Below are 18,967 nucleotides of genomic sequence, written 5' to 3'. Positions count from 1 at the left end.
AGAGACTATAATGCTAAGTGAAATAAGTCAATCAGAGAAAGACAAATATCAAAGGATTTCACTCATATGTGGAATTTAAGAAATAAACAAACAAAGAGAAAAAAAAAGAGTGAGAGAAACTAAGGAACAGACTCTGAAGTACAGAGAACACACCGATGGTTACCAGGAGGCAGATGGGTGGGTGGGTTGGGGGATGAGTGAAGTAGGTAATGGGGACTGAAGAGTACACTTAGCTGATGAGCACTGAGTAATGTATAGAGCTGTTGAATAATGTATAGCTGTCACTAGAATGTATACCTGAAACTAATATAACACCTTATGATACATATACTTGAATTTAAAAAACAAAAATTTTTTTAAAAATTCAGTATGTAGAACACAGACATCCAAGCAAATAGGCAACAGACATGAAAGGAGCTTTATAGGGGCGCCTGGGTGGCGCAGTCGGTTAAGCGTCCGACTTCAGCCAGGTCACGATCTCGCGCTCCGTGAGTTTGAGCCCCGCGTCGGGCTCTGGGCTGATGGCTCAGAGCCTGGAGCCTGTTTCCAATTCTGTGTCTCCCTCTCTCTCTGCCCCTCCCCCGTTCATGCTCTGTCTCTCTCTGTCCCCAGAATAAATAAACGTCGAAAAAAATATTAAAAAAAAAAAAAAAAAAAAAGAAAGGAGCTTTATAGCAGAGGTATCCAAATAACCAGTAAACATGAATGCTCAACATCATTAATCATTAGGGAAATCCAAAAATAACAGTGGGATACCACAGCATGCTCACCAGAATGGCTACAATGGAGAAGAGAGATAATACCAAGTATTAGCAAGGATGTAAAGCAATTGTTGATGTGTCAAATGGTACAACTGCTTTAGAAAATGGATTGACAATATCTACTCAAGTACACACAATCCCATCTTACAACAAAGAAATTTCATTTCTAGGTGGATGGCCTAGAATTGTGCACATATGTTCACCAAAAGGCATATACAAGAATATTCATAGCAATATGTTCTTCATAACTGCTCCACACTAGAAATGTCCTGTGATGGTAGACTGGATACATATCTTGTGGTATACTGACCCAGTGGAATATCGCACGGCAATTCAGGTACAACGAGCTAGTCAGAAATCATTTTACCTACTACCGCACATTCTCTAAAGATCTCCTTGACTATAATTTGACTGTACAATATGCAGCAATGAAAACTAACAAACTGCCGCTACATGCAACAATGTGGACAAATCTCAGAGAATAAGATGTAATACAATGTTACATGAAAGAAGTCAGACATCATGGAACACAGATCAGATGACTGCATTTATACAAATTTCAAAAGCGGGTGAAACTAATCTGTGGTCCTAGAATACAGGCTGCAGTTACCTCCAGAGAGTCCAGAGGACATGACTGTGAAGTGGTAGAGTGGCTCTTCTGTATTATTGATAATGTATTCCTTCATCCAGGTGATAGATAAATACGTATGTTCACTTGGTAATAATTCTTAAGCTGGACACATTACACAATGTAGTAATTACGTGTTTCATACTTCAGTAAAATCTCTATCACAGGAAAAAATATAATTTAGTGTAGACTTGGGATCTCATATTTATAGTAATTTCTCACTGACCTGTAATAACTTGTACTGAATCTATCAATGTTTTTAGATCAGTCTTCCCTTTAGCTAAAAAATAAGACATAATGGAGATACAAAGCAGGTTCTTTAAAAAATTATAAAATAAGAAACCAGAAATAAGCTACATTTCATTATTCCACATCACCATTTGGGCTCACTTGAATTGCTTAATTCTTAGTTTTATGACATTGATTCTATTTTACTTTTTTAAATTTTTTTAATGTTTTAATTTATTTTTCTTTGAGACAGAGAGAGACAGAGTAGGAGCAGGGGAGGGGCAAAGAGAGAGGGAGACACAGAATCCAAAGCAGGCTCCAGGTTCTGAGCTGTCAGCACAGAGCCTGACGCAGGGCTCGAACTCACAGACTGTGAGATCACGACCTGAGCTGAAGTCGGACGCTTAACCGACTGAGCCACCCAGGTGCCCCAAGACATTGATTCTATTTTAGTAAGCTGGCCTTTGACCCTTGAACCATAAAGTCTGGCCCATGGAAAAATATGCTTTTACTCAGCTCTTTTAGTCCTTATAAACAGGATAGAAAATACCATCCATGCAAGTTAATTCTCTAAAGGCCCTCAATTCTGGTAATGCTATGACTCTTAAGTATGAGTCTCTAGTGAAGAAAAGTCTATTTTCATCTCTGGTTCATTGCTAATATACTCTGATTCTCCCTGTTGCTCAGAATTGCTGCAAATGATTACAATGTACTAGAAGTAAGTATTAGTGGCCTGACCAAAGGCAGTTTTTGTTTTCCTTAGGAATCATTCACTTTTTCGCTCATTTACTCTATCATCTCTCACTCAACATTTATAGGGTGCTTACTTATAGGCCAGACACTCTGCTACGTACTAGATACAGAATAACCTTTTCTATTCTAAGGTCACATTAAAGTGACAAGACAGGCAAATAAGCATACATTTACACAATGTGGCAATTATAATGAAAAATGTATGCAGTTATTGTGGAAACACAGAGAAGAGACATCTAATGGAGCCTGGGTATTTAAAGAACTTACTAGAAAAAGTGCCCTCAACTCTAATAAGCAATGGTGAGGAGTAGGTCAAACAAAGGGGAAGGGGAAACCCTCTGAATAGCGGGGAAAGTATAAACAAAACAAAGATGCGACAAAAAGCATGATATATGTATGCTTGGAATAAAAGTTCAATGTTAGTGAGGGTAAAATACTAGATTGAACAGATAAGGCCAACCCAGATAATGAAAGAGCTTGTTTGCCATAAAAAGGACTTGAGACAATCCCAAGTACCTAACTGAAAGCCATTAAAGGATTTTAAATTGGTGCAGAATGTCATCAGATTTGCATCTTATATGGATCACTCTAACGTCTAATATTTTGTGGAAGCCGTTGTAGTAGCTGAAGTCAGGAATGAAAGGACCTAAAATAGGGCAGTGGTAGCAGGGAGTGAGAGAAACTGATGCATTTACCTATGGGATTTTTTCCAATGGTTTATTATGAAAATTTGTAAACATATAGCAAAGTTGAAGGAACTGTGCAATAAACACCCATATGCCCACCATCTGATTCTACTATTTAACATTTTACTATACTTGGCTTGTCACATATCCATCCATCTACCCATCTGTGTGCAGTAATTTTTAAATTTAGGTTTATATAAAGGTAAAACTTACAAAATTAGGTGACAGATAATCCAGATAGTGGTTGACAGGAATTGGGGGAATCAAAAATGAATTCCATATATCTAGCTTAGGTGAATAGATGGATAGGGAGAGCACAAATGAGATTGAGAATACAGGACTAGGAGACTGGACAGGAAAATACTGAATTCAGTTCTAAATTCTAAATTCAGTTCAGTTGGGAAAAAGAAGCATCCCATGGAATATCCAAGTAGAAATGTCTAGCAGGCATTTGGATACACCAGTCTGAAGCTGTATAGAAACACAGATTTACAGTCATAAGCATGTAGATGATAGGTTGAACAAAAGACAGTGATGAGATTACCCAGGTAGAGTATGCAAAATGAAAATCAAAAAATGAGAAGATCCAGGTTAGGAGGAAAAAAACACAGAAGCCAAAGGAGAATAATTTCAAGAAGGTGAGGATTATCACCAATACAAAAGACCGTAGAAAGCTCCAATGAAAAGTGAATAATGTCTAATGCAACTAGCAAATGGCAGGTTACTGGTGCCCGGAGAGAACTTTCAGTGGTATTATGGGGCTGTGTCCGAAGAGAGGGATGATGGGGAATGTGGGAAGGGTACACAGTGGGCTTGCATTTATTTCCTTTCCCATCGTTTAACTGTGCTTCCTCAACATTCCCAGATGTGAAAGATGGTCTTGGAATCAGTCTAGTCAAGTGCTTTGTGTTCTATATACATTCAGAAAATGGAAGACAGGATTAGTTCTTGTTCTAGAACTACATTTTTCCCTACATTTTACATCACAAAATTAATCTGGTTTCAGAATAACGCTTACATAGACCCTCGAGACCAAATTTTCCTGAAAGACTTTTTATATCTAAAATGAGTCACCATAAAGTGGAAGTTTTCTTTTCATCTCTCCAGAATCTTCTTTGGCGAGTTCAAAGCCCATGTTCCCTAGTATCTCGTCCAGGTCTCTGACAGCTACTGTCTCTCCTCAGGGAAAGAGAAAAAAATATGAAAATTCCTACTAATGCTGAAATGTTCCATATATTTTACCCATTTATTATAGACTTGGCAGAAATATGCAAGATCCATGGAACATGTTTCAGTTTACGGCAGGGCTTCAATACGGTTAGAATTAAGCTCACTTCTCTTAAACCTTTTTGGAAAAATAACCATATACACCATAAACTTCTAAAGGAACAGAATTAGTTTCCAGTGTATAATTTTTATGATAGAAACAGGCAGGGGGCGCCTGGGTGGCTCCGTCAGTTAAGTGTCCGACTTCAGCTCAGGTCATGATCTCACAGTTCCTGGGTTCAAGACCCACATCTAGTTCTGTGCTGACGGCTCAGAGCCTGGAGCCTGCTTCAGATTCTGTCTGTCTGTCTGTCTGTCTGTCTCTCTCTCTCTCTCTCTCTCTCTCTCTCTCTCTCTCTGCCTCTCCCCCACTCATGCTCTGTCTCTGTCTCTCAAAAGAAAATAAATGTTAAACATTTTTAAGAAAAATAAATGGGCAGTTCCAGTGAAACGAGAACATCACCATGGTTGGAGTAAGAACACAAGGGTTGAATATTGTTCTCTACTATTTATTATCTACTGGAACTTAGGTAAATAACCTAACTTTGAGTCCTAGTTTTCTGTTGTATGAAACAAAGATGAGACTATCTTGCAGAGCTTCTGTGAAGATAAAATAACACTTATGAAAAGATCTAGGATTCTGTCAGGTATGTAGCAGACGTTTGATACGTTTTGTTTTAAATTTTTTTTTACATTTATTTATTTTTTAGAGACAGAGCGAGACAGAGCGAGACAGAGCAAAGCGGGGGAGGGGCAGAGAGCGAAGGAGACACAGAATCTGAAGCAGGCAAGCATTCAGCACAGAGCCCAACGTGGGGCTCGAACCCACGAACAGGGAGATCATGACCTGAGCTGAAGTCGGTCACCTAACCAACTGAGCCACCCAGGCGCCCCGCGTGATACATTTTAATAACTACATCTAAGCCAAAGTAGCATTGGCTTCCTTTTTTTTTTTTTTTTTTTTTTAGCTCTAACTAGATTCATTGCCTGTGCTAACCAAAATCACAGAATAATTACATTCTTATTCTGCATTTCACAATTAACCTGCAGTAATAAATTCTGTCTCTTGTCTTGGAAAATTTGTTAAAATTCATATCAATAAGATCAATATAAAAGCCCCAAAGAAAACAACCTGCCAAGATAAAATAATTTCAATTATATTGAATCCATATGTTGGAGAGTATCAGGATTCTTTATCACACGATTAGGAAGTAAGACAATAAGTGATCCATTGCGAGTGGTTTGTTGATTCATCATCAATCTCACCTTGGAAAGGTAAGATTTCACAATGATACAGCTTCCTGTTAGCTAAAGACAAGGCAAAATTCAAATCACAGAGAAAGAGAAGTGGAATTCATAGAACTGCTTAAGTTTCATAAAGAAGCACTTTTCTCATTTGGCTTATACATCTGGAATACCTATCTCCATAATAATATAAAAGCTAGGTCAAAATCTTTTCCCCTTGAAGCAGCTGTGAGTGACATCCTGCCATGTTGAAACATGTGGAACAGGTATGACATTGTAAATTGTACTCATGTATTTTTCTTCTTCATATTCCTTTTCTTCCATAAAATTTTTCCTATTCAGCCATAGAATTTATATAACTCAGAGGAAAGAGGGTTTTTTTTTAATTTTCAAAAGCTACTTTTTATAAAGCAAACCTGAAAATCTAACATTTCGTTTTACTGTGAACCAGAGGGTTGAAAGGGAAAAAAAAAATGACACAAGGAAGCTCCCTTTCCCCCTTCTTCCCGTATCCTATTTGGTAAGAAGAGGAGGGGAAAAGTCTGTTAACTACCTGAAGGGAGTGGGTGAGGGGAGGAGAAACAGGTGATGGCGGAGAAACAGTTTCACATCTGAAAGTGGTATCACACTGTATGTTAACTAACTGGAATTTAAACAAAAACTTAAAAAATAGAGTTAACCTAGCTTCTTCCGGTTTAATATAAAAAGTTCCTTTTTGGTTGACCTAGTTTATTTTGGGAAATTCTCAGTTTTTCAAATCTTTCCGCACGTCCGCTCTGAGAGGCCTCCTCGTAGTATCAGGGAAAGCTTGGGGGTCCTGCTGCCCGTAAAGGAGGGCGGCCAGACCTTGGGTTGCCCTCTGGATTCTCGATAGCTTCTTCAACAAAATCCACATTTCATGAGCCCTGACAGCCCATTTCATGAGTCCTGACATCTCCTGCTGAAGTTGATGGCCTGAGAAACTTGTGGTCTGTGTCGTTGTGGTCTGTGTCGTTGTTGTTTTGTTTTTTAGCAAAGTCAAGGTTCTTTGGTCCTTCCTTCACTAACTTGGTTGGCTAAGCCCTAGCATTCACTGGTGATGAGGTCCTCTGTGTCTCAGTCAAGTATTCTATTAGTCCCGAGACCATACTGCCTACTCCATAGCCTCTGGAGGGATCACCTCTCCCTTTGACTTGGTGTCCCATGGCAGACCCACTGACCTCCATCTCTGAGAAACCTTCTACATTGCTTACTGGGAGTACGTGGGAAAACTGGATATCCTTCATACCACACAAAGCCAAAGGGGGCAAAGCGGCGGCCTGTTTCCAGCCCTCCCTCTGCCTAAGAACACCATACCACAATATCTATTCTGGTGAAAATGGCATCTTGTCTGGACACCCAATGAGGTGGTGACATCCCAGAGTTCCAAATAGGAAGCACGACAAAAGGTCTCCTTGGTTTTTTCTATACCCTCACTCCCATCCCATCAACACATCTAGAGTTTTTCTTCTATCTTACCTCCTATCAAGGTTTGATTAGAAAGAGGGGTTGAGGGTAGAGATGACGGGGATGTGCAGCAGGCAGCAAGAACACTTAAACCTTTTTTTGAGAGAGAGAGAGAGAGAGAGATCTTTATCTCTATTTCTCCCCCCAGTTGCACTTTCTTAAACCATAGATTCATAAATACAGAGAACAAACTGTTGGTTGCCAGAGGAAAGGGGAGTTGGGGGGGGGGGATGCATGAAATAGGTAAACAGAGTCACAAAGATGAAAAGTACAGCATAGGGAATATAGTCAGTAATATAATAACGTTGTATGATGACAGATGGTAACGACATTTACCATGGTGAGCAGTTAAATAGATAATTATTGAACCGCTACATTGCACACCTGAAACTAGTATAAAGTTGTATGTCAACTACACTTCAATAATTTAAAAAATATTGCTAAGAATACTGTTGCAAAAATATGTTTTAAAAGCATTACTATCTCAGGTGTGCCTGGGTGGCTCAGTTGGTTAAGTGTCTGACTTCAGCTAAGGTCATGATCTCATGGTTCATGGGTTCAAGCCCTGCATCAGGCTCTGTGCTAACAGCTCAGAGCTTGGAGCCTGCTTCTGATTCTGTGTCTCCCCATCTCTCTGCCCCTCCCCCCCTCGCAAATCAATAAAACATTTAAAGAAGTTTAAAGCATTGCTCTCTCAGTTTTATATCAACTTCTTACCTGTAACGGTTTCAGCTTTATTCATTAGTTTATTAGGTTCAACTGTTCCATCAGCTGTAAAATGAGGTACAAATTACAGAGATCATAATGAGATTCAAACACATGAAATTCTTTTTTTTTTTTTTTAATTTTTTTTTTTTTTCCAACGTTTATTTATTTTGGGGACAGAGAGAGACAGAGCATGAACGGGGGAGGGGCAGAGAGAGAGGGAGACACAGAATCGGAAACAGGCTCCAGGCTCTGAGCCATCAGCCCAGAGCCCGACGCGGGGCTCGAACTCCCGGACCGCGAGATCGTGACCTGGCTGAAGTCGGACGCTTAACCGACTGCGCCACCCAAGCGCCCCTCAAACACATGAAATTCTTAACTGTGAAACAGAGCATAAGAAATCAACAATTTCCCATGATTTTTACTACAACTGTACTTCTCTCCCCCCGCTCCGCCCGTGCCTTCATATTCTTTTCTGTGCTCCACCCCACCAGGTACATAACCCTACACACCAGTATTGCCATTCAAAATGCTTTTATTACCTGCCCTGGTCTATAAAGTCCACGTTAGGACTACCTCACCTCTATTCCCACTTCTCTGCAAACTAGGGGGTCTGGGACATGAGCAGTCATCTCATGTAAAAATAATTCCATTTTTACAGACTGATTCATTTAGTCCTGTTTCCTTCACATCCAGTTCCCTGTCGATGTCAGTTAGGCCCTTCCACTTTCATGCTCCCCTTGCCTGTGGAACCCTGTCTGGTCCTAGCTGTGGTTCCCATTGCTCGCTCATCGCCCTCCTTGGTCAACCTTGTGACCGTCTCAGGTATGATCATATCACCAAAAGGGGGGAGGCAAGATAAGGGCTTTTTATCACATTTTGATTTTTTTTAACATTTATTCATTTTTGAGAGACAGAGAGACAGCGCGTGAGAGGGGGAGGGGCAGAGAGAGAGGGAGACACAGAATCCAAAGTAGGCTCCAGGCTCTGAGCTGTCAGCACAGAGCCCGAAGCGGGGCTCAAACTCACCGACCGCCAGGTCAGGAACTGAGCTGAAGTCGGACACTAAACCGGCTGAGCCACGCAGGTGCTCCTCACATTTTGTAATCATATAAAAATAGTAGATAAATTGCTTAATGGTTAGGTTGTTCCACAACTTTCAACATTTTGATATTTTTTCATCAGATTTGCAAGTTAAAGGATTTGTCAGTGTTTCTTTAAATGACAGTAATGCACGTTACCCTATGCATAAAATGTTCTTAGATTTATAAAGTTGAAACTCCTGCCTTTTAATATTGTAAAAAACAAACAAACTTGTATCTTGTAAATTTTTTCCTGCATTGAGCTATTTAATAGCAGTGTAATACAGCTGTATTTATTCTATAGAAATCCTTTTCTTCGGAAGCTGATTCTTTATCATGTCTTGATTCTGTTTTCAAAGTGCAGAATAGCATTTTAAAAGGAGAAAGGAGGAAAAATTGAAAAAAAAAAGTTTAAAGAGCAGAATGTTGTGTGCCAGGCCTTTCTTGGTGGATTGGACTGGGTATACATGGTAACGGTGGCAGTTTAGGATGCTACCCCGCTCCTAAAGTCCGAGCCCTTCGTCGGGCTCGGTGCTGACGGCTCAGAGCCTGGAGCCTGCTTTGGATTCTGTGTCTCCCTCTCTTTCTGTTCCTTCCCCGCTCATGCTCTGTCTCTCTCTCTCTCTCTCTCTCTCAAAAATAGAAAACATTAAAAATTTTTTTTAAATAATAAAAAGAATATTGTGGGATCTTAATGATGCTTTTTGAATCAGTGATACAGAGGAAAGGTTGCCAAAGTATTCCTAGAAACGTAAGTTTGGATCTAAAGTACTAACATAACATAGCAAATACATTTCCATCTTTCTTCCACACCTCCCAAATGGAACTTTTGGAAACCATAACATTTATTCTCAAGGAGGAGAGCCTAAAGCATAACACTTAAGGTAACTTTTTTTTTATTTTTATCATTTTCTATGGTTCTTTCTATAAGAATTTTATATCTAAGAAGTTTACATTAATAAAAAGACTTCTCACAACATAGAACCATGTGAACCATGTCTATGTCTATGTCCCCTTCCACTGACAGGTGCTTCAGAATCTTACAAAACTCTTTACCTGACATCTCCATCTTCATGTTTCCTAGAAAAGTGTCTAAGTTGCTGTCATCAACCTTACTTCCTAGGAGAAAAATAGAAGCGGTAAAAGCTATGAGAATGGGAAATGCTAATAATTTTCAATTTCAGAAAAATACTTCCTATTATCTTCACATCGCTATATTCCATTTCAGTGTGAAAAGAAGAGTCTTTTGACATGTATTCAGATGCACACTTTCAGTTATTCTATCAGAAATAGAAACATGTTCTTTTGATCATTTTAAAGAGAATATGGCTATAAGCACAGGAACATTTAACCCAGTACAGCCCATATGATATTAGACAAGAAGTGTTACTGGCTGATGTTGAGGGAACAGTTAGGAGCCAGTATGTAAAATGTGGTAGGGGCACCTGGGTGGCTCAGTCGGTTGAGCGTCCGACTTCGGCTCAGGCCATGATCTCACGGTCTGTTAGTTCGAGCCCTGTGTCGGGCTCTGTGCTCACAGCTCAGAGCCTGGAGCCCGCTTCGGATTCTGTGTCTCCCTGTCTCTCTGACCCTCCCCCGTTCATGCTCTGTCTCTCTCTGTCTCAAAAAAATAAATAAACATTAAAAAAATGTGGTAAATAAAGAGTCATGTAGCCATAGAATGAGGAATCAATTTTCAGCTTGTACTCAGAGGAAAAAGTGATTTCTCTTCCAATATGATACATTCGGTATTCTCTGCCAGCCAATTCATCAGGAAGATATAACAATCATAAATGCAGATGAGCCAAATTAGAGAGTCTAGAAAGTATATAACAGAACTGACAACATTTCATGGAGAAATAGAAAATACAACAATCATAATGAGAAATGTGAGCATCAAAAACACATGAGAAAAAGGTAGTAAATAACAAACAAGGCCAACATGGTTAATAGTGCTTAAATATTAAGTTTAGATCTGAAACTTTTTGGAAGCTAAGGCATAAAAGGGAACTCAGGTTATTACCTACACAAAGAAGCACACTGGTCTTTGGAAGAGAGAATTTTTTTTTCTGATATTAAATTTCAAGGAGTGCCTGGGTGTCTCAGTCAGTTAAGCATCCAGCTCTTGATTTCAGCTCAGATCAGGATCTCATGGTCAATTGTGGGATGGAGAGCCACATCAGGCTTCACGATGGAGCCTACTTAAGATTCTTTCTCCCTCTCCCTCAGCCCCTCCCCTGCTGGTGAGCACACGTGCCCTGTCTCTCTCTAAAAAATCAATCAATCAATCAATCAATCAATCAATCATCTAAAGTTCAAGACACTTTTCATCACTAAATAATCTAATGGGCAACATCTTCTGACGATATAGTGACACTCTTGATATGGCTATTTTTAACACCAGTTCCCAAAAGCAGTTGATATATACTATCAGGAAGTTGTCTCAAAAAAGGCATTTCTAGGGACGCCTGGGTGGCTCAATCAATTAAGCATCCGACTCTTGATCTCAGCTCAGGTATGGATCCCAGGCATTTCTACAAAACATCTCTCCATAAATATTTTTTTGCTTATCAAAGCTACATATATGTGCTTATCCAAAAGTAGGTGGAAATGGTCAAAGAAGTAAACCTTGAATTTCTGCAACCATAGAGGGCACTTAAAAATGGACAATATGAAGTGGTTTGAATGTGTGTATAATTTTGGCTTGGTGTCAGAGATATTCTTCTCACTTAAATGTGCAAAATGTAAATCATTCCTTCCTTTTCAGCACCATCTGGCAAGAAAGGGCAGCTTATCAGAGAATTCAGAGGCTTAAGGTTACAGAAATACTATGCAAACCAAAAGAAGAAAAGGGTCCTTAACATTGTAATTGACAAACATTGTGCTAAAATTAAACTTTGAATTAGTGTATAAAGAGAAACTAGGGGCAAAAACATGGAGCTCATACAAAGAAATAACCGAAGAAAACAACGTTGAAATAACAAAAGAAAAAAAAACAAACCTGAAGAAAAATTCTCCTAACAGTAACAAAGATTTTCACTCATTTCTTAAAGAAGAATTATTGTAAATCAATATCAGGAACCCACTATATATCATACTCATATGTCTCACACAATTACACTTGAGTTAAAGTAGAGTAACTTGCAAACAGTGTAATTCTAAGTGCTGGTTTAGTCATTTTAATTAATGTGATTTTTTTTCTTCACAAGGTCCTTAGTGGAAAGATAACTGCAGTCAAGACTCTGGTCTCAGACTAGGCAGAAGAGGTAACTAGAACTCTCTAAAGGGCATGTTCTCATGTGCTACATACACATTTGACATGTGTGGAGTAAAGATACTAGAAAATTATGCCAGTGGTAAATCAGTTTAAGACCATCTCAAAATCTAGCTAGGGTTTTCCCAAGAGATCTATAACCTACATATCATTAGCTATCTCCATTCAACTGAAAATTCTTACTTTCAGGTAGAAATGAAAATCCTGAACTGACTAAATTGCCAATGAACCCTTCTAAATTCACTTTCCCATCTTCTGAAAGAAAACATGCATGTCAGAGAACAAGGAATATGAACAGAGATTGGCAACTGTAATTGCTATACTGAAAAACGTTTGATATTTTGTAGATTCCATCAAAAAGACAGACTCATGCGTATCATTCAGACACATACCCTCCTACCGTATAGATCCTCCTCTGTATGATGCTACTTAAAATAAGTAGAACCCAAGTGGGTAGTTGGTAGAAAAGAGCTCGGATAATCCATGAAGTGGATAAACGCTTTAAGGATTCTTGAAAAGTTCAAACACATGCATGTCAGCTAAGATAAAGGATACCTAGAAATGTTAAATACTCACCCGTGATAGCCACATTCTTCCGGGATCTTTGAATCGCATCTTGGGGTAATGGAACTCCTATATTTTTCATCATGGAGTCTAGATCATCAGGAGTGACCTCATTTTTCCTAATGGCGGCCAAAGTTTTCAAGGGGCCTTCTTTTTCTATATTCAAAAAAATATGCAATACATGAAGTTAAAAAATATGCAATATTCAGTGGGTCCTGAGTGACAATAATTACTACTAGTAGTACTACTACTGCTACTTCTACCACTTATTAAGTATTCAGCTTAGTGCTTGCTAAGCACTATGCTGAGTGCTTTATACACACCATCCCATTTTATCGTTTAAAAAAATTTTTAGAATGTTTATTTACTTTTGAGAGAGACAGAGACAGGGTGGGAGTGGGGGAGGGGCTGAGAGAGAAGGAGACGCAGAATCTAAAGCAGGCTCCAGGCCCTGAGCTGTCAGCACAGAGCCCTAGGCGGGGCTTGAACCCACAGACCGCGAGATCATGACCTGAGCTGAAGTCGGATGCTTAACTGACTGAGCCACCCAGGCACCCCTCCACCATCCCATTTTAATACAAAGATTCTGTGAGGTTGTTACCAATATTTCCCTTATTTAACAGATAAGGAAACCTAGCCTTAGAGAGGCTAGTCTGTCTAAGCATACACAGTTATTAAATGTAAAGCCAAGTGTGAAGTGCAGGCTATCTGATTTCATAGAATGTTTAGGCGCTAGGCTAAACAGGGCATTGTAAATATTTAATTTGAGATTGAGGAATGATTACATATAAAGGAATCTCAGGACATCCGCTTATACTCATCTCTGGCATATCAGAGGCTGGGAATTCCATTAAAGCTAGGATAACTAAGCATAAAAGTAATTCTAGCAATTCTCTTGCCAAAAATTAGATAACCAGCCATAGTTTGATGTGACTATTCTTAATTTTTTTCATTCAGTGGATACTTGGATATATCCAACACATACATACAAAAAGTCCCCCAAATAATGGAAGGATTAGTTAGCACTGCTATCAATACCAAAAAAAGGTAACATTCATTTCTGAAAGTATCATGGTTCAATTGTTCAAGTAAGAAAACACATTTTAAACGTATTATGATAAACACTATCACATCATAAACATTAATCCTGTAAGAGATTTGCTTATAAACCACATACCTAGGAGAGTTTTATAGATCCCATTCAGAAAACCAGAGATTAAGGACAAAATATTTTGTCAGTTGAAAAAACATACCATTTGGGTCACATCCTAAACACCTACACTCTAGGGAATAATTTCATTTTTGTAGCTACCTAAATTAGGCCTTCTGAATTTTGTTCAGTTTCAATCTTGGGAATTAAAATTTAGAGGAAATTAAGCCATTTCAATTAATCTCAAGAACAAAGGCTCCAAGGAGACCCAGAAGTTCCACAGATATCACAGATATCTCACAGTTGGAGATGTCAATTAAATGAACACATTAAAACCAGATTACATTCAATGCCTCATGGCTAAGGCAGTGGAATAATGAGATGAATACCTCTTACAAAATATGGAGGAAGCTTGTATGTTTCAACATATTCCTACATGTTTCAATAGTTAATCTTCTCATGATAAAATCCCATTTTTATGAACATATAATAGGATAAAAAAAGAAAAGGTAACATTGATTTTTTTTTTTTTTTTTTTAGTATAGCTGACACACAATGTTACATTAGTTCCAGGTATACAACTTAGTAATTTGACAAGTTTATACGTTATGCTCTGTTCACCACAAGTGTGAACCATCTGTCCCATTACATCACTATTACAATATCACTGACTGTATTCTTTATGCTGTGCCTTTTATTCCTGTGACTTATTCATTTCATAACTGGAGGCCTGTATCTCCCTCTCACCTTCACCCTTTTTGTCCAACCCTCAAGACCCTCCCTTCTGGCAACCATGAAGTTGTTCTCTGTATTTATAGGTCTGATTCTGCTATTTGCTTATTTATTTATTTGTTGTTTGTTTGGCTTTATTTATTTATTTATTTATTTATTTATAATTCTTCTTTGTATTTTTAAGTGAACTCTACACCCAATTTGGGTCTTTTTTTTTTTTTTTTTTTTAACATTTATTTATTTTTGAGACAGAGAGAGAGCATGAACAGGGGAGGGTCAGAGAAAGAGGGAGACACAGAATCTGAAACAGGCTCCAGGCTCTGAGCGGTCAGTACAGAGCCCAACGCGGGGCTCGAACCCACGGACTGTGAGATCGTGACCTGAGCCGAAGTCGGACGCTTAACCCACTGAGCCACCCAGGCGCCCCCCCCCCCCCCAATTTCGGTCTTGAACTTAAAAGCTTGAGATCAAGAGTCACATGCTCTACCAACTAAGCCAGCTAGGTGACCCTGTTTGGCTTTTTTTAGATTCCACTTATAATTTGAATCATATGGCATTCATCTTTCTCTGTCTGATTTATTCCACTTAGCGTAATACCCTCTAGGTCCATCTATGTTGTCTGAAATGGCATGATCTCATCCTTTTTATGGTTTCCTTATTCATTCAGCTATTAACACTTAGTTAATCCCTTTTGAGTGATGGAAAAATACTATAAGTTCATAAAATTTAAGTCAAGAAAAGGTCAGGACTAGGATCCCTTCCTGATTCATCATCCAAAGTACATTTGTTACATACATGATGTGCTTCAGCATTAGAAAACTGCACAAATGCATATAATCAAAGCTAAAGGATTCCACTCAAAATTTTTATTGTTAAAAAATTCTCACTTACTTTGAACTTTTGTAAGATATGGCATTTTCATTAACTGAGTCAGGAAATCTTTTAAGTTCACTTTCCCCTCGTCTGAAAATGAAACATCAAGAAATGAATGGTCTTTCACCCAAAGATACAAAGGGATGAGGTCAAAAGATATGCATGCTTACCAAATCTTCAGAACCAAGTTAGTCCTGTTTTCTAACTCTGATTCTGCTAAACACACCTCAGACTATAAAAAGGAACATGATTATGATAACTCTTGCAGTCTTTTTTCTTGTAGAGCCAATGAGTGTTTCATGAATTTTACACACATTTTAACCACTTGGGACCATTGTTTTTTGGTAAGTTTCCTCTCTGGTATGACATTCTCTGAATTTTTCAGCATTACAAGTCCTACTACCACTATCTATGTTACGAGGGAAGAAGATATTCCCTACAAGTACCATAAACCAAACCCCAACCGAAATACCTAATGGAGACTATATATATACTTATAAGCAAAGATATATTAGTAAAGGAAGTGTGCATCTTTTGTTTTTTATTAGCCATGTATTTGGAACTGAAGAAGAAGAAAAGTACCCCTTTGCTCTGCATGTAAGTTAAACCTCCCACTGGCAGGATTCCAAAAACACCACTGTAGCCCTCTGAGGACCGTGGGGAAACCAAACTGGTAAGTGTGTGTCACCACACTAAGGCTTGGCCCTGCATTTCAGGGGCTTGAGAGAGCTGCACAGCTCCTGTCCAATAAAAACGTATGATTCAAACCTCAGGAGGCAAAGCGATGGGATGAAGACAGGAAGATTATACATCCCTAGGATAATTCAATATGAGACTAATCCAAAGCAAATTCTCAGCCAAGCCTAATAGGGAAAATCTAATGTTGTTGAACTCACTGCATCTGATTCCTAATCAATCAGCTCTGTGGGTTTATGAGTGAAAGTAAACACGAGTGTGATATGGAATAAATGACTCAGAAAAGAAATACTTACTATCCAGAGAAATGGATGTAAGCATCTCCTGCAATTCTTCCTCTGGCAAATAAATCCCCAAGCCTTTCAGTATAGGTTTTATATCATCAACAACAACTTTTTCATTGGTGACTTTGTTTAACGCCTTTGCAAGTTCATTAACCTCTATCCGGAGAAAATACTTTCAGTTTAGATGCAAATTCTAAACAATTAGCTTAAACTATGATTCAAAAAACTAATATAGATACCTAGCATTTTTTAAGCATTCACCTTAAACACTCTCTTGAGGTACATACACATCTAACTCTCATTGTATACCTACAAAATAGATCACTTATAGGGCAAACTCATAGTAGAAATTAAGCCTTGATATCTGTCTCCTTCTGTCCATCTATCTTTGCCTCTCAAGTTTCTTACATCCTTTCAGTATGTGTCCAGGGATCTCTCTGCTGCCCCTAGTCACTGCCACCTCAAATCTGCCTCTTTCCCGTCCCTTTATTAAACTTAATTTGTCTTATACTGATTCTCTTGTACTTAGAGCTGAGAACCTTGGTATACACAAGTAACCGCTAATTAATCTGCTGATAGAATTGTTATTGTTTTTAATATATGAAATTTATTGTCAAATTGGTTTCCATACAACACCCAGTGCTCATCCCAAAAGATGCCATCTCTTCAATACCCATCACCCACCCTCCCCTCCCCTCCCTCCCACCCCCCATCAACCTAGAATTGTTATTTTTTTAATAATTGGAAACCAATGTTAACAGAAGAGAGAGCTTTGCTTCCCCCTCCGTGTCAGTTTCCTTCTTATTTAATAACAATACTTTAATAGTGGCCTAAGATAGGTAATACAAAAGAATGTCTTAATGATCGTAATTTCTGATGCTGTGAAAGATCCTAGAGAGCTTTTTTTTTAGAGGTTAACTATCCTTCCTAGCACTTTAAGTACTTACGTATTCTGTCTAGGAAAAACCCGTATTTATTCTCTAATAGTATATAATCAATCTGAATTTAGCACTTTGGAATATGGATTTATAACTTCTGACTGTGATGACTGTACTTCCTAGGTACAAAATGTGCTGACACTGCCTTTGTATTCAGGTAAAACTTTTCTGCCTAGAAATAGACACCTAAAAATATGATAGCTATAAGGTAGTTAGTAATTCCATTATGTATTTGGGGAAAGACAAATTCAGCCATATTATAATTTGCACTGTTATAAAGTAGGTATTTTATCATTCAGATTTTGTGCATTCCCAAATCTATCCCACATCTTTCTACTTTATTCCTCACAGACATCTAAGTCATTCTCACATGTTTTCTTTGGGCAGGCTAGTCTCCTCATCTAGAATATACATCTAAATTCTCTCCCCAGTCCAGCAACCGGTTCAAGGTCCATCTGCTCCTTTAGGCTTCCCCAGATTATCATAGTTCATTCTGATATACCATGATATATAATAATGGCATAATATCAGTATATATAAGATGTATTCTTCTCATTATACTTAAATTCTTGTAGCTCTTGTGGCTGGTGCCACATGATCTAGTATACAATCTTCTAAATGTCTTTTTTCTTTCATCTCACCATAACCTCCCTTATGAGCACAAGACCCGTGTGCTATAATACTTCTACGATCTCTACCATGCATACCAAATAGACTCACTAATTGTTACTTGATTATTGACTAATGTATTTTCTCCTCTGCTCCCTTAATGTTTCCATTCCTCTAGCCTATTGTCATGCCTACCTACTATTCTACTTCCCTCCATTCTGTATTACTGAGCTTCTCAAATGAGTAATTTAGTATTTCTTGCCCCTATTTCATCACCCAATCTCTATTTTAAGCCCCCATAGCCCTCTTGGAATGATACTACTTTACATTTGACCACTTTTTATAACTTATGGGGTACTTCTATATTACTTCTTTTGACAGCCACAAAAAAATCTTACGAAATATATAGGACATGTACTATTATCTATAGTTCAGCACATATACCTGTATTTTATATTTAGATGAAGTGATTTGTCCAAGATCATGAGGAAGAAAACATGAGACTACAGGTCAAACATTCTGATGCAGAGCACAATGCTTCTGCTATTACAAAGAACAGCAAATAACCTCTCAACCCCCTTCTTTGTCAGATCTAATAATCTTAGCCTTCACCGTCCTCTGTACAATTTGGGTAGCTGACTACCTGCCCTCACGTCTTAATTAGCCTCCTTCCTTCCAATTACAGAATGAGTACACGCCATGCCACGTGCTTAATGATTTACATTTTAACGGTGTTTGGTCTTAATACTCTTTAATATCAAGTTTCATTTCATTTAGCAATGTATTTTCAACATTTTCCCTTGTCAGCATATTATTCTAGGAGTATTATTTTTAAATGACCACATAGTATTCCACTGCATCCTATCTTTCTAAACCAAAATTCAGTGGAATCCTAATAATGAACCCTCTTAGAATTTTCTTTCAGAAGAATTGGCCCAATTTACACGAATACGTAGGAAGTGAAAAAAAAAAAAAAAGCCATTCATTTCACCACATCCTTTCCAACTC

The 18,967-nt window shown here is 38.3% G+C and overlaps 1 protein-coding gene across 1 annotated transcript in view; it reads right to left on the bottom strand.

Moving 5' to 3' along the window:
• The window catches only part of LOC147571276 (EF-hand calcium-binding domain-containing protein 13-like), a 155,482-nt gene that overhangs the window by 10,176 nt on the left and 126,339 nt on the right, over positions 1-18,967 (bottom strand). Inside the window, 6 exon segments of the mRNA XM_086696466.1 lie at positions 4,131-4,235; positions 7,770-7,823; positions 9,896-9,958; positions 12,690-12,833; positions 15,451-15,522; positions 16,425-16,568. Coding sequence (XP_086552592.1) covers positions 4,131-4,235; positions 7,770-7,823; positions 9,896-9,958; positions 12,690-12,833; positions 15,451-15,522; positions 16,425-16,568 — 582 coding nt within the window.

The sequence above is a fragment of the Puma concolor genome, unplaced genomic scaffold (assembly GCF_028749965.1).
Source record: "Puma concolor isolate L17-30 unplaced genomic scaffold, mPumCon1.1.hap2 unalloc_scaffold_34, whole genome shotgun sequence".
Taxonomy (NCBI): domain Eukaryota; kingdom Metazoa; phylum Chordata; class Mammalia; order Carnivora; family Felidae; genus Puma; species Puma concolor.
Note: the sequence above shows the minus strand (reverse complement) of the source record. Positions and strands in the feature narration are given on the sequence as shown.